This window comes from Cibotium barometz, chromosome 39 (genome assembly GCF_041138505.1).
Source record: "Cibotium barometz isolate CiBa-2024 chromosome 39, ASM4113850v1, whole genome shotgun sequence".
Taxonomy (NCBI): Eukaryota; Viridiplantae; Streptophyta; class Polypodiopsida; order Cyatheales; family Cibotiaceae; genus Cibotium; species Cibotium barometz.
The window spans coordinates 5269679-5291749 of NC_141084.1; the positions used below are offsets into that span (position 1 = coordinate 5269679).

Sequence of the window (22071 nt, forward strand, 5' to 3'; positions counted from 1 at the left end):
ATTTGCTCTTGTGCAGTTTTTGCCAGCCATTACCTGCTATCCCTAATTTTAAGGAATAGAGACTAATTTTATTTAGGCTTAAGGAGACAAAGCTCATAATGACGCCTACTTTTGGGCCTAAAAGTAGGGGATCTCTCTAATTTTTGAACTCGCATTCTGTTTCTTTCAATTATTACTATTATTCATCATGTTTTCTACCAACCTATGCAATAAGATTCTCTCTCTCTCTCTCTCTCTCTCTCTCTCTCTCTCTCTCTCTCTCTCTCTCTCTCTCCCTTTTTTCCAAGCTCTCTTCTCCTATTATGAATACAATAGGTCTATCTCCCTCTCTCTCTCTCTCTCTCTCTCTCTCTCTCTCTCTCTCTCTCTCTCTCTCTCTCTTTCTTTGTCTCTCTCCCTCTTCCCCAAGCTCCCATTGTGATACAATAGGATAGCCCTATTGTGAATACAATTGGACGACAGCCCTAAGTCACTTCAGAATAGTCTCTTCCGTTTTTCAAATGGCAAAAATTTTAGATTCAACAAGAGTGCGGAAGGTGGACTTGCATATTTGCATATTGAATGAATATGCACCAATGAAGAAAGAGCATCTGAATGCACATGAGAAGCATGCAAGAAGACAATAGGGTCGGACTAATGTGGATCTTTGGGTTGATGGATATTTATATTCTAATGATCCTTCTTCGCATTTTCCTCCACCCTTCATTGATCTCCCTTCATTTATACAGTTTGTTGGTGGAGAGGGTGAGAATGGGTTGCTTGGGTAATGTAGAACGTTAAGCATGCGTGATGCATGGAGAGTCCAATTCCTCCACTCATAAACACAAAGCTTACAAAGCACTTTGAGTAGCGCGCAACATGCGCTACTCATCAATGCACAAAATAATATTGTAGAGCTAGAGAAAAGAGACAAAGAGAAAGAGGCTTGCGTTATGAAGCTAGAGAAAAGAGACAAAGAGAAAGAGGCTCGCGTTATGAAGCTACAAGACATAATCTCTCGCATGAAGAGCACCCCCGTGGCAGTAAGAGAGCGAAAGAGGACAATCAATAACATTCAAAAACTCATAGTTGGTGGTGGTGCTTGCAAGCGAAGAATCCATGCAGCAAGGTTTGTTTCTTATTCTTTGTCTATTATTGTTGCAAGTAATTTTGATGAAGGTATTTTTGGTCTTTGTGGTTGTTATAAGCAATAGATTAAGTTTTTTTTGGGTAATCTTTATTAGTTTGTGATAGGAACTTTTTGAAAGAAGCATGTGGTGATAATGGTCCTCAAGATTTTGGAGAAATATTATGTAGTTCTATGAGGAGGTGTGACATTCTTTCCATCATTCGAGACCCACGCCACAAGAAGATACGTCAGGTACTCGTCGCTCGCAAATGAGATAATGGATGGCATTATCAATCTTCTAAGCATTAAGGAAGTTCAAAACGCATGCGATGAGGTGGGCATTAGCACAAAAGGATATCAAGCCCTCCATCAATTGTTGCTAAAAGATACACTTTGCAAACAAGGCATCACAAGGAATATTTTTCCTGTCCCCAGAAAGATAAGATTAGCAAAGAGGACATGCAATGATGATGTGCAACACAAAATTGGAGAATACTATTGCATTAATGATACAATAACCATTGGAGCTTGGGGGAAAAATCGAGGCACAAATGGTAAGATAATGTATCCCTACAATGAGTTCAACAATATATTTGTTGATCTACAACGTCTTCAGAGAGCTATGATCTTATTCTATATGGACTGCTTAAACAATGTAAGTATTTTTTTACATTCCTTGTTGCGCGAGCTAATAGAAAAATATTTTAAGTACTAAAACTTATCTACTTTTGTTTGTCATGTAAGGTGACAAGGTAAGTTTTGTGTTGAAAGTGTATGAGTGTTAGATTGGGAAAGGTAAAAGGTTAGAAACGAATGAGTATCACACTTACGAATGAGGCAATGGCATATGCAAAGAGTGAGATCAACATGTCTGAGAGGAGACTAAGTTACCTTTGGAAGGTTCTAATGAAAACCCAGATAATCAGACAAACAATAGGAAGAGTGTTTTCAAGTCAAGTTTTACCTCTTTTAGTGTCCAATCTGAGAGAGAGATATGGTGGCTTAGGGCGTTTGAAGTATCGAAGGACACACATGAAGTGCTGGCTTGGATGTTTGATAGGATACCATAGATTACCAATGTCATTAAAGCACAGATTTAGGGAGACAAATTAGAAGTGGAGGGTAAGGGCACTTATACAGTACACTGGCATTTGGGAGGTGACTTGAAGACAATAAAGTACCTTCTTGGGTGTCCACAAGGTGCTACTTGTCCATGGTGCATGAGAATGGTGAGAGAAAAGAAACAGAAGAAGAGAGGAAGAAAGAGGAAGCTAGAGAATCAAGATGATGAGAATGACACAGTGGATGATGATGCTGGCAATTGGGTTGGTGCTGAGAATGGTGAGAGAAAAGAAACAGAAGAAGACAGGAAGAAAGAGGAAGCTAGAGAAGAGAATCAAGATGATGAGAATGACACAGTGGATGATGATGCTGGCAATTGGGTTGGTGCTGTCTTGTCTGCTAACATGCTAGTTGAGCCAAACAGGCATTTGAGAGACCCTGAATGGAATCCTATTATTCCATTTGAACTTAAGAATGTCCACTTTTGTACTTTGCATGCATTCATGGGTGATACCAACATTATGCATTACATGGTAAACATGTAGAGTTTCTTTCTACTCATCAATTTGAAATGATTATGAATAAAAGCTTTTGAATTGGTCTTGTTGTTTTTTGCAACACATTTTGTATGCTCATGGTGCATACTTCATGAATGAATATGGTTCTCTTGACATGTGGAGCTCCCAAGGAATGGAAAAATCTCACTACCGAGCTAGAGGAGTATATTTCAAAAACACCCAACATGGAGGAGGAAACACTTGTACAAATTACCTCAAAGAAATGTTTAATTGGTTCTACAGATATACTTTTGGGCAAAAGCTATCAATGGAAAAGACTCGCACGAGTGATTCAGTAAAGGCAGCACAAAATCAAGCCAAAATGAGGAGATCATTGAAGTGGAAAGCTGGCACACAGAACCAACACGTCATGCGGCATGGAGATCATCAAGAAGACTGGAAGGAAAAATTTGGATTTAGTGTAACAAAATTTTGTACGAAATCTACAACATTTTGAAGAGTGTTGTAAACATTTTTGCTTAATACAAACTTGTAATTAAAACTTAACCGCATCATTTCATTACATAAAAGATATAACAAAATATAATTAATTTCTCTCGAGTCTCTTCTCTACTTGCTCTTCCTCTTCACTAGGCATTTTTCCTCTATAGCGCAAAAACTTCTTGCGACTATAACCCTTGAGTGCATTTACATTTTCTAGTCTGACATCTAGAGCATAGCTAGCATAACAGAGGAAGTACCCAGTTCTAGAAGGCCAAAATCATGTACTGTATCCAAAGATATGAATAACACCACACTTCTCTATAAGCATGACCTTATGTGTATGGTAAGGGATAAAAGAATAGCCCGTATATCTAGATAGTGCCTTGAGTGTGAGAAGTGGAATTTCAGCATCACTAGAATATTTGTTGTGGTAGATAATAAATATTTCTTTGTCAATAGATGGGATATAGTGTGTAAGAGCAGCATCTTGGCCAACTCTTACACTGGAAACACCTCCACGTCCAAGGAAACCATCGGCATCATTAAGCTCAATCTGCATTAAACAAAGAATTTAGCTTTTACATAAATTCAATCAATACCATAAACTCACTCAAGAAAAAATAAATTACCTGCTGGTTCTAATCCTCTTCCAACTTGGATGCATCCCAAAGGTTGATGGAGCCTTCTTCATTTCCTTGATCAAGGCCGGGCAAGGGCTCTCTTTCAGTAATTCCCAACTCCTCTTGAAGGCTTTGAAATTCTAGCTCTATGGGAAGAGAAGATTCAATCTCTTTGGCTTTGTCAAAGCACAATGACATGGCTCTACCGGATTCAATATGAAGTTCTCTATCACCTTAGTGTCCAACTTCAGAAACTCCTCTTTATGTTCATTCTCCATATCAAGTATACCTCTGCAGCTTCATAATCATCTGCTAGATTATTGCGAGGTAATAGTCCTCCATTAAATTATAAAGCTTTTGTATGTGGGAGAGAAGGATAAAATTCTTGCCATTTATAAGAAAGCATCCCCCAGGGATTATGAAGTTTGATTTTAAGTTCTCTCCATGCATAGATGATCCCTCATCAATAACAGTGGATGCCTTAAACTCTGCCACTTTGAACCGTGTGTTTAGAAGGCACTCCTCATCACCAGAAACTAGGTCCATAACCTCATAATCAAATTCAATCTCTATGACAAATGAAGCTTATGAAACCTTTTGACCCTTCTGAACTTCTAGTTCATCCTTTGTGTAGTCCTTTTTGTCTGCATAAAGAAATAGATAAGCAAATAATCCAAAGTAGTACTCAAGAACCTTGCACTTTTTCTTGTGCAGAGGGCAGTTGTCAAGACGTCTTTATACTCTTATCTTCTGAATAGGCATCCCACCTTCCTGACATGCTCTTCTTTTTTAGATGAGGATAGGGCAAAGCTAGATATGTGAACATATTGTGATGATCCCTCATTTATAATTTCTGTACTAACCAATTTACTATATGCCTCCCACTCTTCCCCTAACATAGAGCTTTCCATGTCCTTAACAATATGTTCTAAACTGAAGGGCATATTGAATATAGGCTTAACATCTAGAAGACGTTCATTGTGCCCAGCTCTCCTTAGCAAATCGAATAGGTTTTCATTGGCACTAGGCTCATTTGTTACCTCTTCAAGTGTCTCTACATCTTCCACACCATCATAATAGTGAACCACCTGCTTCATGCTTGAATTGTTGGCCACGGTGTGACGACGAAGAGCCAACTAGAACCAAAATTGCTAATCACACAGTGAACTGAATTCCCACGTCTGCGAGTGAAGGGGGACCGGAAGCGATCTACGGCGCAAGGAAGGGGGATCGAAAGAAAAATAAATAAAATTTACAAAGGCAACACGACTATATATAGACATTATTAGGGTTGACATCATCCATGTACGACGGACGTGAAGGGTTGACGTCACACCAGTGTGCCGATGTGCCATGTGTAGGGCTGACACCATCACCGAAGAGCCACATGTAGGGTTTACGTCATCCTCTCGTAAATGATGACATCACACTCTATAAAAAGGAGAATATATATATATTTGTCGAGTTCAATTGATGGCGCGAGAATTATTTTCCTTATTTTTGAATTTTTGATTTCTAGCATCGGCCCTTTCCTTCGACAGCACGATTCTGAGGATCGTCTTCAACAAGATTTTCTCTATCGCTTCGTGGACAGAACGCGCCTTCTCCTTGTCACTTAATTTCATTGACGGCGCGATTCCAGCTCTTCGAGTAGGGTTGGATTTGCTTCATCGCTCCATGGACAACGCAAGAATTCCTTTAATCGCTCTCTTCGGCTTCGTCTCCTTGCCCGATTTCATTGATGGCTTGAATCCAGCTCTTTGATCAGGGTTGGATTTGCTTCATCGCTCTGTGGACATCACGAGAATTCCTTCGATCGCTCCAGCTTCTTCTCCTCACCCGATTCCGTCGACGACGTGAATCTAGCTCTTCGATCAGGGTTGGATTTGCTTCATTGCTTCCAAGGAGGACAGTGCAAGAATTTCACTACCGAGCTCCGGTTTCTTCTCCTTGCCCAATTTTGTCTATGACACAAATCCAGCTCTTCGAGTTAGGGTTGGATTTGCTTCATCCCTCCGTGGACTGCTTCTTTCCATCAACGACATGATTGAGATCATCATCCTAATTTGTTTGCTCACTATCGCTTCGTGGAAGTATGGCTCCTACTACGAAGCAAATTGTGAGGATGGTGTACCTTGATCCCTCCCAAAATAGCAAGATTCACAGCTAGAACCTCATACTGAAGCTAAGGCAATAATATCTAAGCAACCATTAGAGAAGAAACCAGTAAAGAGGAGAACTAATATATCTAAGGCAAGAACTTTCCTTTAGAAACAAAAGAAATTGTTTGCTGAGATAAGGCAAGCACAAGAGTCTACACATCTTCTCATCCCTAGGGCACCATTCCTGAGAATTATAAGAACAATAAGTGACAATATCAAAGGGCAAGGACATTAAAGATGGCAGAGCAGTGCAGTGGCATGTATACAAGAAGCTTGTGAAGACTTCCTTATGGACTTTATGAATGATAGCTTCATTTGTGCTGCCCATGCAAGAAGTGTCACTTTGATGGGATAGAGACATGACACTTGTGATGAGCAGGGTGAGGTACAGGTTTGACAAATTTCTTTATCCCTTCCAATGAGGGATAGGAAAGCCTTTGATATCCTTGTAATTCCCCTAGCATTGAAAAGGAAATCAAAGGCAGATAATATAAAAGTTAAAGAAGTCACTTGCCCTCCCAAGAAGAAAAGAAAGTTGGTTAGGAAATCTAAGCCAGACGACAAGAGTTTTGGGGAGGAGGAGGAGGTGAAGGAAAAGGAGAATATCTTACATGTGCATGCTAGCTTAGAGATCCTAGTGCAGTTGGAGAAGGCCAATTCTCAAAGGCTTGCCCAAGTACCAGGGTAGCTATCTGCAATGTTGGCACAATGGAGGAAGACTACCTCTATATTGCACCTAGGGACATTTACATGCTTGTAGAGAAGGATAGGGAGATAAATGAGAGTGTTGTTCTCATGTGTTTAAGGTATGAAAACATTTTTCACATGTGTTTAATGCATGAATATTTTCTATTTTGTTTATTTTTCCTTTATAAACTCTTTCAGGGCACTTATGAAGGAATTGCTTCCAAATCAAATCAATGAAGTATTCATTTGTGATCCCTTAGTGCCGCCAACATTGATTGATATGAAGAAGAAGACTTCCGAGCTCGTATCTTAATTCAAGCCAATGAAAAATAAGAAAATTTATTTTGTGTTGTTTTGCCATATGCAGAGAGGTTCGTTTCCAACTAATGATTCCTATGTGTTTACTATATGACATATGTGTAGAATTCTTTTAAGGATATTCGCTTTCTTAAATATTTCTTTTACTTTTTTACAGTGGACACTGGTGTGCTTGTGGCATGCATGGGCAGATTCAATTGTAATAAGTAGTTCTCCTTAATAACTTGAATATTGATCTTCCTTCTAAGCTTCATACTTTATTTTTCTTATATTCAAATTTAATTTTTAATAGGGCATGTAAGAGAGCTATTGCAGCTATTGAGTGAAGACAAATATCTGAAATTGAAAAAGGAGAGGCGGAGTATAAGTTTCTGAATCAGCCAGTTGCTTTACAAAAAGATTCTACCTCATATGGATGGCATGTTATTGCCAATGTGTGGAAATATCTTTTGTCTAAATATACCGAGATTGATAGCAGTGCAGGTTATGTTAAAAACCCACTATTTTTGCAGTAAATCTTTACCCAATTTTTTAACTTATTTTCTATAGTTCCAGGTTATTAAATCTGAGAAATTTTCTTAATTTGACACTCTTGGATCTCACGAGTTTTGGATGTGGAGTGTTCGTGCAAGAGCAATCAATATTATTTTGAATAATTTAATTACTCCTAATGATCCAGCCTGTCCACCCCCAAGGCAAGCCTCTCCATCTAAGAAGAAGAAAATGCATGTATATTCACCCCACTGAGGCATTTTATTTTTAAGAAAGGAACTCTACATAAAGAAACCAAGGGTGCTCCTCAACAAGGCACTCATATAGAAACCAAGGGTACTAAACCAGGAAGTACCTCAAAGAAAAGTGGTCCTCAAGTGGGTGTGCCAACAAGAAGGGTGTTGGCAAGAAAGCTAAGAAGGAACTCAAGTTTGCTGGTACGAATAACCAGAAGCAGTCAAAGGAAAAGGTAATGGAGACAAAGGAAATGGACATGGAGACAAAGGAGGCCACAAAACCAGAGGAGACAAAGGGGGACATGGAGACAAAACCAGAGGAGATGGAGACAGAATAGAAAGCTTCATTCTCCTCCCTATTTATCATTGTAAATATTTGTAAATTTTCTTCAATTTTATAATCTTTTTTGTAAAGATTGAGAATTCTATTGTCATTTTATCATGTTTTGTACTCAAAACACATTTGTACTTAAATTTTTCAAGGTAGGAACACGAGTTGGCTATGGTTTTGAGAGATTATGCCAGAATTGCCTTCAAATGTCATCTCGTGACTCGAGTACATCTCTAAAAGGAAAATATTAGAACTCTAAAAGGGCTTCATAAAAAAAGCTCCAAATATTGTAATTCTAAAAGAACAACATAAAAAATTACAAAGGCACAGCAATCACAAGACAAAACTTTTCATTAATAAATTACATAAGTAAATTTATAAAATTGGTTTGAGTGGAGCCCGAGTCGAAGGAAAATATTATAATTCTAAACAGACTTCATTAAAAAACTCCAAAGCTTTCTTATTAAGTCATTCTTATACCATCATATTCCCAATCAACATCTACCAAGGTCTTTGACTCCATTTGCATTCGAATCTTTCTATTCTTCACCTTGAACTATGCCCTACTTATATCTTCACTTCCCATGATATTGAGGTGCTGTAAAGCTTTTATAGCTTTATTAACATGATTAAGACTTAATTAATAAACATAAGATAAATGCTACAAGAAAGATTGAGTTGTTTGCATTGAGACAGGGGCCTTTCTTAAATAGAGGCCGAAAGGGTACAAGTGAAGAGACACATCCCTGGGAAGGGGTGTGGCTCTTGAGTCAACGGTTATGTCCTTTGGACTTAGGGGTGTGTCTTTTAATGAATAGACATGTCCTTTGAGAGTGACCCATGTGTAAGGGTGTGACCCTTCATAGGTGTCCTTTCAATTAATAAGAGATTAAGAAGTAATTAAGGAGAGATTAAGAGAGTTAGTCACACAATCGTGACATTCCCTCCCACTTAAAATAAGACTCCAGCTAAGAAGAGATGGTTGTCTTTGAAAGAATTCCTGAAGAAGTTTTGGATATTCCTGTAAGTCTTCACTTTTCCAAGTAGAGTCAGAATCATCAAGATCTCTCCATTTAACCAAAAATTCTGTAGTGAGTTTATGTCGTGTTTCTTTCTGAGTCTGACATCAAGAATTATCTCTGGAATTAAGAGTATGTGTTCATCTTTGATTTCTGGAACATAATCCAAATGATCTAAAACTGGAAAATCACCGTCCACAAACTTCTTGAGCCAAGAAATGTGGAAAGTTGGATGAATTCTACCCCAAGAAGGTGGTAACTCCAACTTATAACTGAGAGATGAGTTCTTCTTAATAATACGAAAGGGTCCATAATATCTTGGGCCAAGCTTTGGGAAAATTGATTTCACTATCTTGTATATAATAATACCAAGTCTCCTTTTTGAAATTCAATGTGACAACGATGCTTATTAGCTGTGCGTTGATATTGCTCTTGGACGTTGATCATCTTATCCTTAATCTGTAATAGAATATCTTGCATTTCTTGAATGAGGTGGTCTGCTAAAGCCACTTTATGTTGAAGAACAAAGTTGGCAGGAATAAGGGGAGTATGGCCATAAGCTGCTTGAAAAGGTGTCATTCCAATAGCTAAATGATAAGAATTATTATAAGCAAATTCCACCAAAGGTAAATATTCTTCCCATGAAGCTAATCGAGACTGAACATAATGTCGCAGCATTTCTTCCAGAATCTGATTAACTCGTTCCGTTTGTCCATTTGTCTGAGGATGATAATCAGAGCTAAAGAGTAAATATGTACCAAGAGACTTGAATATCGAAGTCCAAAAATGTCCTGTAAACTTTGGATCTCGATCCAAAACTATAGATTTTGGCAATCCATGAAGTTTGAAGATATACTGTATAAACAGTATTGCAATATCTGAAGCCTGGGCTGCTTTCTTGCACGGGATGAAATGTGCCATTTTAGAAAATCTATCAACCACCACAAGAATCTGTGTATTGCCTTTAGAAGAACGTGGCAATGAAGTGATAAAATCGAAACTAATACTTTCCCAGCGTTCATTGGGAACTGGAAGTGGTTGAAGAAGACCAGCTGGAAGTGGTTGAAGAAGACCAGTTGGAACTTGTCTGCTAGCTTTCATACGTTGGCATGAGAGACACGCTGTAGCAAAATTAATAACATCTTGCTTCATTTGAGGCTAATAGTATGTAGTTGTCAAAAGACGATAAGTCTTGTTGATGCATGGGTGTGCAGCATAAGTGACCTCGTGATGTTCTTTCACCAATACTCTTCGAACATGAGTATTATGAGGTACACAAATACGGTCCTGATAATATAATAAACCATCCACTATTGTATATGCTCCATAAATCTTTAAGTCGGAAGGAGTTGCATTCTGAGAATTGAGAATTCAAAATGCATTTCCAAAATCACGATCTTTTGAATAACGGTCCTTGAAACTTTGAGGTATATCCATTTCAACTGTAGAAATAGCCAAGACCAAAGCTGACGGCATATGACTGAGGGCATCTGCAACCACATTGGTAAGACTAGGAACATACTCAATTGTCATATGAAAATTGGCTAAGAATTCGACCCAACGTGCTTGCCTAGCATTCATAACTGGCTGCGTGAGATATATTTCAAAGAATGATGATCTGTTTTCACCACTGAATCCGCACCAAGGAGATAATGTTTCCATGCATAATAGGCATGAACAATAGCTAAAAATTCCTTGTCATATGCCGGGTATCTTCCTTGAATTGCAGAGTGCTTATGACTGTCAAACGCAATAGCACGTCCTTGTTGCATTAAGACGGCACCAGTGGTGGCAATATCAGAAGCATCCGTGTAAACATCAAAGAGGAGAGTAGGGTCTAGAATAGCCATGACAGGAGTCGTTGTCAAAGCTATCTTTAAATTTTCAAAAGCTTGTGTTGTGGCTTCAGGCCATTGGAATGCAGGAGCGGACTTTAGAAGTTCGGTGAGAGGAGTAGCTATTTCAGAAAATCGATGAACCTTTGTGTGATAGAAGTTGGCAAGTCCCAAAAAAGACCGAACATCATGGATGTTTGTGGGAGTTGGCCAATTGACAATAACCTGTATTTTCTTTGGATCCACGGAAATACCGTCTGCTGAAACATGTCCAAGGTATTTTCCAAGGATGTCTTGAAGAATTCACTTTTGCCTAGATTAATATAAAGAGCATTGTCTCGAAGCACCTGGAAAACGATCTTAAGATGTGCCTTGTGGTCTTCCATATTACGACTGAACACCAGGATGTCGTCAAGATAAATAATGATGAACTTGTCCAAAAAAGGACGAAAAAGATCATTCATCAGACTCATAAATGTTGCAGGGGCATTGGTTAACCCGAATGGCATGACCAGGTACTTGTAATGACCATATTTTGTGCGAAAAGCTGTCTTATATTCATCACCTTCGCGAATGCGAATTTGATGATATCCAGACTTAAGATCAATTTTGGAGAAGACCTTTGCATGGAGCAATTGATCAAACAATTCATCAATGCGTGGAAGAGGATACTTATTCTTGATAGTTAACTTATTAAGGGCATGATAGTTGATGCAAAGACACATAGACTTATCCTTCTTTTTCACCAAAAGCATTGGAGCTCCAAAAGGGCTTTTACTTGGTCGAATATGTCCTTTCTCCAAAAGTTCAGTAAGTTATCGATGTATCTCCTGAGATTCCGTAAAAGAAACTCGATATAGAGCACGAGTAGGTGGAGCACTGCCAGGAAGAATATCAATAGCATGGTCGACTGGTCGACGAGGTGGGAGAACTGCAGGAAGCTCCTCAGGAAAAAGATCCAAGTATGGAGCAAAGAAAGGTTGCCTGAGATACATCACCTTTGTATCTATGTCCTCGGGAGGGTCGTTGGTTGAATAGACCATTAAAAGTGCTGAGGAACAACTACTCTTGCGGACCCACCGTTTCACTTGAAGAGCTAAAAGGGTTGGTGTAGAAGGTTGGTCTCTGATTCCTTCGAGAGCCACAAGAATACCAGATAAGTTCTATGACACAAAGAATCGACATGTGAGAGTCTTTTGCACAGTCATTGATCCTAGGAAGGTCAGTGAGATAACGTTGTTGGTGAGACTTTAAAGAATAAATATGTGAGTCTTTTGTGCTTCTTAATATTTTTTGTGTGGTCTATGTTCAGGTTGCTTATCAAAATTTTGTCTTCTCATTTTGTTTTTGTTGTGTAGTCTGTCGACGCATTCCCTTGTGGTGGTGCCGACTCTCAACAGAGAGACGAGATTGTCAACACTGTAAATATTTGCACAGCTAACTCTCATGATTATTTGAGAGAGCTTCTAGATTCGGATGTGAAGATAATAGATGCCATCTGTTGGAGAAACACCAAGGAAGCCAAACCATGGTACCCCTTCACATGGGGTTACCTTGGAAGTGTAGGTTTCCATTTTGCATTGTTAGATTGCTAGTGTATGGATTGTGTCATAGTTCCTTTTGAGTGCGCGCTTGTTTGGTCAATGTAGGTGCAATATTAAAATGCATTGGAGAAGAAGCTTGGTCCTTTCAAAGTTCAAGTTTCCAATGAGGAGTTTGCTAAGCTAGAGAAGAAAGAAAGTGAAAACCTCACTAGGAAGTACTTAGACAGAATAGGCAAGTAGCTATTTTTGTGGATTCTTTGGCTTCTATCTTGCAATGGATGTCTTGAAAGTCATTTGCCATCCTAGAGTTGAGGATTACTTCGGCTTTGATAGATCTTGAATGCTTTGGATCCAAAGTTGGGTGATGAATGAAGGAAGGTAGTGCTCTCTTTGAAATGCAGTGAGAATAGTTTTGTTTCATTTAAGAACCTTAATTTGCTAGCTTTGTGCGATGTGAGCACGGACGTGAGTTTGTGATGGCTTTTGCTTTTTGAAGTAAATATGGTGCAACAATGGTGGTTAAGAAGTTTCCTAGTGGATTTTTTTGCTATTGACTCCAAAAATGCAAGGGAAACTTTTGTTCTACCTCAACATTGTAAACAATGTTTGTATTTATTCTTTATATGTATACATAAACGCATGCAATGTCTCATATATATGTTCTTTTGCATATTAAGTTGTTGTTGTAATAGTTGTATTGTGTTCGCCGTTTTTGTTTTATTGTGCTTCCCCATTGACCAATGTCATCCCAATCCCAATGTGTATTTGAAGATTTGAATAGCGATGAGAGAAGATGGATGAAATGGAAGTGCATCAAGAGAACAAAGATGTTTAGGATGATATGGAAGTAGTGTTCTTAGAGCACAATTAAACTAGCCAACAATAAAGAGATTTCTTTGATTTCATCAATAAGCCATGTGCAATAGATTCTATCCTCCATGCCCCCATAGCCATGGGTCCACTTGAGAATAGCATTAAAAGTTACGGCAATGACGAGGGCCTTTCTTCTTTGGCTCTATGAAGATTGCTTTCCATGCTTTTGGTACAATGCTAGTGGAAGAGTTACATATTTAAAACAGAATGGCCCAATATATTGCATTCAAGTATTAAAAGAAGAAAGTATGCCAAGTTTCAATGGAAGAAAGTGTATAACACATGGCAAGGCCATCATATCGTTAAATATGATTCTCCATGCAAAAGACTATAACAGTGGTCTATTATGACACCCAAAAAATAGTTCATTCATGATAAAGCATATAGTGGTAAGAAAACATTGAGCAAGATTAAACTCTTCTTGACAAACCTAGAAATCAAGTTGGGAAGTATGAAAATAATCAACTCATCACAAATCTTTTATTGCTACTAGAATATTGAGCAATATTAAAACTCTTCTTGAGAAATCTACAAAAACAGAGCTGGGAAGTATGAAAAAATGGCTTGGGATAGGTGAAGAAATAAGAGGGGCAATAAGCTGAGTTTCAAGATAGATGGATAAGAGGGAGATGAAGAGGTGAAAGCACACGTGATGTACTAGTGGGTGGAGTAATAGGAGCTAACAACAATTGAGGCTGATTTCAAACCTTGTCCGGCCCACTTGAATTGAGGGTGGATATTCTACCCCAAGAAAGGGTAGCTCACCACTCAAGATACGGGGATGTGCATGATGGGCATGCGAAATGCCCCCAAGTGAAGTTTGAACCATAAGATGGGAATGAAAGGGTAAAGAATGGGCATATTTATAGAAATGGCTGTATTTTTTGTATACAAGGGTATGAAAGAGTAAGGGAGGCAAAGGGGCCGTTACACACTACTTGCCATGGAACAAGGCAGGTCAAAGACCCCCACCGCCCATCCCCAGCCATTGCATGCAAGTGTGTAATGACTCAATGGCCAAGGTAGGATCAAAGCTGCCATGGTCTGAAATCAGTTAATGATCCGGCTGTCCAGTTCAGACTCGAGTGTCCCTGCTGCATGTATATGCTACTGTCATGGGGGAGCTTCCGGGCAAGGGCATTCATGACCTGATGGAACCCATCACCGGGGTGGGCCAGCCTTGGGAAGAGCAGGGCCTGTTTGAGCCTAGGGTCCCCCAAGAGCTTCTGCTTCATGGTGACAGTCTCCATTGGTATGGATGTGAGGATCGTGTCCAACATGGCCACATCTTTTTCTCTTACAAACACAGCTATGCCCGCCCATGGTATCACATCCCCAAAGGGGAGCACTATGTCATCTGCAATGATCACAGGTATGCACCCGAATGCTACAGCCTCGACTATCCGCGGGCTCCATGGCGCCCACCCCAATGGGCAAAGGCAGAATATGGATCTCTGCATGTCCTCATAGTATGTGGGTGGATGATCTGATGAGATGTCAAAGAGTGGATTGCCCTTGAAATTCTCCCATATGGCTGCCCTCACCCCTCTGCGCACAAGCACACAACATGAAGAAATGCGAGTCAAACGTGATCACATGCCTAGCACATAGTAAACCCCTTTAAGCTACAAAATAATTCATCTTAGTAGCCCACTTTAAACTGCATTGATGATGGCCAATGAATTCCATTATGTGTGATCTTTTACCTGGCATAGTAGCCCCCATTGGGGTCATTGGCTATGTCATAGAAAACACCGCGGAAGTATGCGAATGTGGAGCGTGGTGTGCTAGCAAGGAGCGTATGATTCAATATTTTCTTGGGAGAAACATAGGGAGGAATGATGATGGATCCATACTTCAAACAAGAGTGATTGATCTGCCCAAATGTTTGTATGAGCGTTGCATGCTGGAGAAGAGGGTGGATACCTCGCCCAATGGCCTTTTTCTCCTGCAGAGCAAGTTAGCATTTAAAAAATGAGACTTGAACCATCACTATGGTTGGATTCCACCAGCAAAAAGAAAAAGCATGGTATGTGTATCTGATGATGAGGGGAGCTTCGATGTATGCATGTGATGATGAGATATGTATGTAATGATGATGATGAGGTATGTATGGGATGATGAGATGAGTCCCAATAGCTTTGGGATTGCCCAAAGGCTCAGCAGGTTTGGCAGCGGATGCTCCGCATCTTCACTATGGACAGGGCCAACATGCAGCAACATTGTGAGGTATATGTAAGGACATCCTACCTGGTAATGAAAGCATGCTCCAAAGTCATGGGGGACAACAAAGAAGTGGTCAGCACCCTCGGTCCGGTTCCAGTATGGCCAATGGGTAGAGATGTACTGGATGGCACTCCTCATCATGCGGGGCATGTTGTTGATCAAGGGGAGGCCAGTTTTGGTGAGGTCACAGTTGGTGTAGACCGGGGTGTAGAACCAGTCAGCCTCCTCGGGGTCTAGAGTACGCACAGAGCTCGAGAGGAGGAAAAGGTGCATGTGTATCTCGGCTGCAAACATGTGAGACAGGCACCGCATATCCTTTTGCACCACCCTCTTGTGGAACCTGCTTGGTATGTCATATATATACACTTTCAACCTCCCAATGGGATCCTCATCCAGCATCATGTGACTCCCATGACCTGCCAACAAACATGGTGAGAAGAATAGTCATGAAAGCAATGATTTTTGGGGTGCAAATGATCATCCTTAGACTCACCATGTAAGCACTGATACTTGATTTTATATGAACTAAGTCTTTTTTTACTTCAAGTAAGTATTGAATAGAAGCAAGGGAGTGCAATGCATAAAAAAATCAATTTCAATTAATCTAAGCACGTTCAGAGCCACCGTAACTCTCTCATATGTATATGGGCTGAGAAATTAATCATTAGCTGTATTTCAATTACAGATACATGAATTAGTATCATGTAGGATAAATGTATATCATATTTTAACCACTTTAAAATCGATATCTTCTAACCACCTGCGCGCGCGCGCGCGTACCTATAATGCAGACTTGTGGTGCAAGAAAAGCTCGAAAGCCCAGAATGGCCAGTAACAAGATAATCAACAAATCACAGTGGTTGCAACGCTGCCTTTTGTCGTTCTTAGACATCTAACTATTGCCCCCCTTAATCAAATCCTTTAATCCAATAGAAAGCCAAACGCAGTTAATGAATCGACGCTGCGCCTTAATCAATGCAAAAGTAACACTTACAGCAGGTTAAGGATATCAGTAAGAAGCAAGAAAAGGAAAAATGAAGCCTTGATTAAGGGTTGATTGCTTCAATGAATAGGAAGAAATTGAAATGGCAATGGGCTGCCCTCAAAAGAAGATCAAAGCTATAAATTGAGCCTAGTTCAAAGCTTAGTCTCGAAAATTGACGTCTCCATTGCAATCAAATTCGTAGCAGAATAATGTCAATGTGGGTTCCCTGCAAGACCTTGACTTACTACTGGTCCCTCCGCTCATTAGGAGCAAAAAAAATAAATAAATAAATTTCCCCCTCTAGAGACCTTGAAGAACAAAAAGAATAAAGAAAGAACGCTAGTGTGAAAGCCTGTTCAAGGCACAAATTGTTTCTGTAAAATTGAAGCGAAGAGGAAAACATATTGAATCATCACACAAAGACTTAGCCTAGGAACCTCAATGAAAAAATTGATGAGCTATTAAAATACTATGGTTAGCTTAAAAGCCTCATTTTTAAGTCACTGTTTTTCTTAATAATCAAAGATGCATCGTCACATTAGCACAGCTCAAGATACATTGTTTTAGAACACTTGTTTTTCTTAAATCAAAGGTACACTGTCTCATTAGCACAACATATAAATTACATCATGATGTCAAGCCAAGGAGAGGTGACTTAGTCTATGGATTCTTCCTAGCTTGAATAGCAGCCTTGTTGGATAATGAACCTTGGCACATTTGACTCTCATGATCCCTCACTCTAAACCTTTAAATATCTAAAGCTATTGGCGTACCATTTCAAAAGTAGTAATCAAGATGGGTTATTGTATATACTTTTGTCATGATCACTTAGACTACCTATCTCTTCAACAATCAACAATATGATATTCCACACCTTAAATATATGCCTTCAAAGCGTGCAAGTGTTGGAATGCATAGTTCACGTGAAGAACCTTTGAAGCATTCATTGGCTTGAGGATTCAAAGGAGCCTCTCAATCTCCAATTCATGGTGAGCGTTTATATCACTCATTGTGTTTCATGCATGCATGTACCTTCATTGGCACCAAACATATTGAAGTTGCATGTAGTAGACACGTTTGTTTTTCTATACACCACCATAACACTTGTTTGTGTGTCTCTAAGAAAAATCAAACACATTAAGAGGCTTCATCAAGCAATTTGGAGTGGGCATTGTGATATTCTTCCTAAGAGCCTTCTGCCAAGTGGTTGTCCTAGTTGGAAGTGAAAGTGCATTGTTCCAAATAAAAGATTGCAAGAGGCTATAACAATTACTTCCTACCAACACTGCAAATCCAAATCTCCATTTTTCTATTTATTAAGGGTTAGGGAACCTTCTTTCTAGTCCTACCCTCACACACCCACCACATCCCTTCTTTGCCTCTCCTTATAATTTTGGAAGGAGTTCAAATCCAAACCTAAATCTCCATTTTTTCTACCAAGGGTTGGGGTACCTTCCTCCCAATCCTACCTTGACACAATTTCAACGAGCTCATTAGGCTCATGATGTAAAGACTCCAAGCTAAAACCCTTCTCTGGAGTGAACATAGAATGGCTCAATGTGATCTCTGATTGACATTTGCAATCATGGTTAAAGATATGATGTACGCTTGAGATGTGTGGCCTAAAGAAATAAAAAAGTGATAAAAAATGAATGGGATTCCAATAATTGAGAAGCCATGCTACTCATGGTAATATTAATCAAGTGCACATAGGCATTTCTATCTTTTCTCAGACACTAGGGTGCCTTTATTATGAGAGTTTTGGTTGTGAAATTTGATTTTAAAAAAACCAAAGAGACATCTATGATCATTTGGATTCATTGTAGTAGCACTTGGGAGTTTTGTGTTGCCTTTTGATGGGTAGCCTTGCTTGTCATTATAAAGGGATTAGTCTCGAAATTACATGTTCTCTCTAATTTCACTCTTATTCTAGACCAGAAACTAAAAAAAACAATAACAAAATACATTCGAAATGCCCAAGAATGGGCACTACAATTGTGAGAATTTTTACAAGCATTGTGAAATGGATTGCATGAAGAGTTGCATAGAAAATGCTAGACATGTGTGCCAAAAAGCCTCCCAAGGTGGAGGTTGTTGGTGCCTCCAAGCCTGGAGCCGAGCGGTAGCACCATTACCTCCCAGAGTGGAAGTGCTGGGTTCGAATCTACCCACTCTTATATAGAGGCAAGTGATGGCATGTAATATTAGTACCACTTTCTCAAAATAAAAGTGATGGCATGTAATATTAGTACCACTTTCTCAAAATAAAATTTTTTAAAAAAAGGTGGAGGTTGAGTCTACATAAAGTGGTGAGATGAATGCCTTTACGATCAAACCCGTGATGGCGTGGGTTAGGCCATGTAGAGGTAGGCACAAAAGAGAGATGCCAAAAGCAAAGCTAAAATTATTTTCCTGAGTGCAAGCGTATCGAATCAAAAATGGCTGTTGGTAGAACTACCCTGTTAAAGTGAAACATTCTACCATGAGCTGTAAAGTGGGCCAGCTATATGAAATATTTGTTTAAGAGGTCCAAGATCTGGACCGCTGATTGTCATCATGATCAATCATCTGGCCCGCCCATTAAATGCATACAAAAATATATATATATATATATGCATTTCCTACGCTAATGTTGGTTTAAACAGATTCAACTAAATCAGTTGCATTTATTAAAATAAGACTGCTTTTTGAAGCACAAGCCAGAATTCAACGATTAATTTCAAGTTGGAACATAATTCCAAAAAAGAAAAAGAAAAACAGAAAGCCAATTCAAAAATCGACAACCCTCGTAACATGATTAATTTCATTAACCATAAGACTAATGTCGATTAATGCGTACCTGTGAATCGGGCTTGGGGAGCCACAAAAGCTCGGAGGCCAAACGCTGCAAGCAAGATGATGAAGAGTAGGTGGCTCCAACGCTGGCGGTTCTTCATTATCGGAGATTACTTGTGAAAGAATTCTCTCCAAAAATTCGATCTCCCAATTTTTAATCACCTAAACCTACTAAAATGCGCACAAAATAGCTCACAAAATGTGCAGCATTGCCTACTACACAGAGGGCTGTGCTTTGCTAACATTCTTGGTTTGATCTCTTCCTTGCAAAATGTTAATATGATTAAGGCTCTCTCTACACCATTAGCAGTGATTAATGCAAGCTTGCAAAACGCAAAATTATTGCAAGATTAATTGCCAAAAGATCGATGTACCTTGGTAGTGTTGATACAATTAGGCTCTACACCCGCATGGTTAACTTTTGCAAGCTTGCAATAACAAGCTAATCCACCTCCTCCACTAACTATTTCCTTTTTGGAAAGGGTGCTGCAAAGGCCTTGAAATCTTGTTAGCTTTAGAGAGAAGCTAAACGGGGGAGGGGGGTGTGTGAGCAGTATGACTGGCTAGGGTTCATGAGTATATGGGTGCCTTTGAGTAGGCTCTGTGCACAGCGAGAAGACTACACACTACATCACTTCCAAACTGAAGGAGTAGTACTGGAAAGCCAGTACAAATAATCCTAATAATGCATGCTTTCTTCAAGGCTCCTCCTTTTCCTTTCCTTGGATGAGCTTTTTGTGCAATGTGAGACTGTTCATGACTGCTGCAAAACTCCCATGTGGGACTACTAAATAAGAGCCCAGAAGAAAACTCTTACCCCCCTCTCTTGAATGCTTCAGTATGTGGACTATGCTTACACAAAAAAAATTTCCCCCTTTTTTTTTGTTGTTGGGTGGGGGGAGAGAGAGAGAGAGAGAGAGAGAGAGAGAGAGAGAGAGAGAACAGTGTAATTTTTCTCAAAAGAATGCAATGTATATGAAGCAAAAAGGGGCTAAAAGGATGGAACCAAGAGGCTGACCTTGGAAGCAAAGCTGCTCTAGGAAGCTTGGCTTTGTAGGCATCGTGTAAGGGGGCGGTATATGAGGGGGGATTAGCACAAAGAGCGCACAAAATCCTATACATAATGTAGACTTTTTAACCTTTATAATTGAGAAGGTTGATTAAGCCTCGTTTGTATAGGCACTTGATTTGGCAAAGCTTGAAAACACATGGCAACAAACATGATAATTTTAAAATAATTGATAACATTTTGGAAGGACGGGACAAATTTCCCATCTATTGAGCTCATACCCTTACTATAGGGCATGATTAATTAATTGAAACCTTAGGTTTCTAAGGTCCTAGCTCCCATCGTCTTGACACTCCTCCTAGTCTGCCTCTCATTCCTCCTTATACGGGCCTGATTAATTAATTGAAACCTTAGATTTCTAAGGTCTGAGCTCCCATCTCCCTCACGCTCCTCCTCGTCTACCTCTCACTCCTCTTCTCACAAAATCCTATACATAATGTAGACTTTTTAACCTTTAAAATTGAGAAGGTTGTCTAGTTTGTACAGGGACTTGATTTGGCAAACCTTGAAAACACATGGCAACAAACATGATATTTTAAAACATTTTGGAAGGAGAGGAACAAATCTCCTTTCTATCAAGCTCATACCCCCTATCAGCTTGTACCCTTATCTTAGGGCCTGATTAATTTATTGAAACCTTAGGTTTCTAAGGTCCTAGCTCCCATCTGTCTCACACTCCTCCTCGTCTGCCTCTCACTCCTCCTCCTCCTCCTCCTCCTCGTTTGCCTCCTCCTTATCCTCCTCCCACTTTGCTGCTCCTCATCATCCTCTTACTACACTTACCCGCTGTCACCTCTTCATTGGACTTGATAAGTATGTGGTTGGTTGTTGTTATACCCACGCATGAACAATTGAGAAGGTGAATGTTCTCGAAAAAGCACGAAGCCTATACGTTTGCTAAGGTTGCCTAAGTATCTAAGGTTTTTTCTTTTTGTATTGAGAGGGTTATTTTGGTAAGGTTCCCTAAGTATCTAAGGGTTATTATATATTTTTTGTACTGCGACAGCCTAGGTTCAATACCTGCCCCTTCTCCCGCATGCCTAATGGCACGCGGTCTGTCAATTCAAGTATCCAAGGTTGTGTTGCCAGCTTAGAATTTATTAACTAATGCTTCCAAAAAAAAGGTTAGGGTGGGAGATTAGGGAAAAAAAAGAGAGCTCAAAATCCATTACATTTACATAATATTTACTTAATGAAGCACTCTCATGCATGAGCCATTTCATACATACTTTCTTGTTCTTTTTTATTTTCCTTTAATTCTAATTCCATCCTTTTAAAAAGCCAAAATAAAGCATGGAAACAAACATAATAATTAACAAGTTAATAACATTTTAAAGGGAAAGGTGTATATGAACAGCAATCATGAAGATTTAAGCAAGTTTAAAATGGGCCGCAATTACAAGAATTTGTTATTTTTGCACCGACCCGTTAGGAGGAGGTGGTGGGCTCCGCTTCTTTTGTTGGAAGTGAAAGGACGTCCGACCCAGTATAGGCAAAATAGTCCTCGAAGCTTCTCGTAAGACAACAGCCCTGTAGCTGCTTCTCCATGTAGGACAGCTACGGTGCACCTACAATGACGTGGACGCTTGTGTGCTGGGTCTCGGCCCCGCGTCATTACATGCACGGTATTATGCACCATTTATGTTCCAAAGCTAGTGCTGCACTAAC

General features: G+C 39.6%; 1 protein-coding gene across 2 annotated transcripts; it reads right to left on the reverse strand.

Moving 5' to 3' along the window:
* Nucleotides 1–13623: 13623 nt before the first annotated feature.
* LOC147615636 (putative beta-1,4-xylosyltransferase IRX10L) lies at nucleotides 13624–20189 on the reverse strand. Of its 2 annotated transcripts, none has more exons than XM_086778165.1 (5): nucleotides 19709–20189; nucleotides 19339–19502; nucleotides 15539–15930; nucleotides 14995–15236; nucleotides 13624–14836 (listed from the first exon to the last, which is right to left on the reverse strand). In XM_086778165.1, exons 2-5 carry the CDS (start codon nucleotides 19433–19435, stop codon nucleotides 14317–14319), a joined length of 1251 nt encoding a protein of 416 aa, XP_086634291.1. In that variant the 5' UTR covers nucleotides 19436–19502; nucleotides 19709–20189; the 3' UTR covers nucleotides 13624–14316. The 2 variants fall into 2 exon arrangements, with proteins under 2 accessions (XP_086634291.1, XP_086634292.1); XM_086778166.1 differs by having other exon boundaries at nucleotides 19339–19505; nucleotides 19709–19975.
* Between the last annotated feature and the right edge of the window lie 1882 nt (nucleotides 20190–22071).

What these genes read in the sequence shown, in the direction of transcription:
- LOC147615636 (XM_086778165.1), bottom strand. Translation starts at nt 19,435, where the DNA reads ATGAAGAACCGCCAGCGTTGGAGCCACCTACTCTTCATCATCTTGCTT. An exon ending in TCCCCAAGCCCGATTCACAG is followed by an intron (nt 15,931 to 19,338) that starts GTACGCATTAAT and finishes GTTTGTTGGCAG; the next exon opens with GTCATGGGAGTCACATGATG. An exon ending in GAGCATGCTTTCATTACCAG is followed by an intron (nt 15,237 to 15,538) that starts GTAGGATGTCCT and finishes CTTGCTCTGCAG; the next exon opens with GAGAAAAAGGCCATTGGGCG.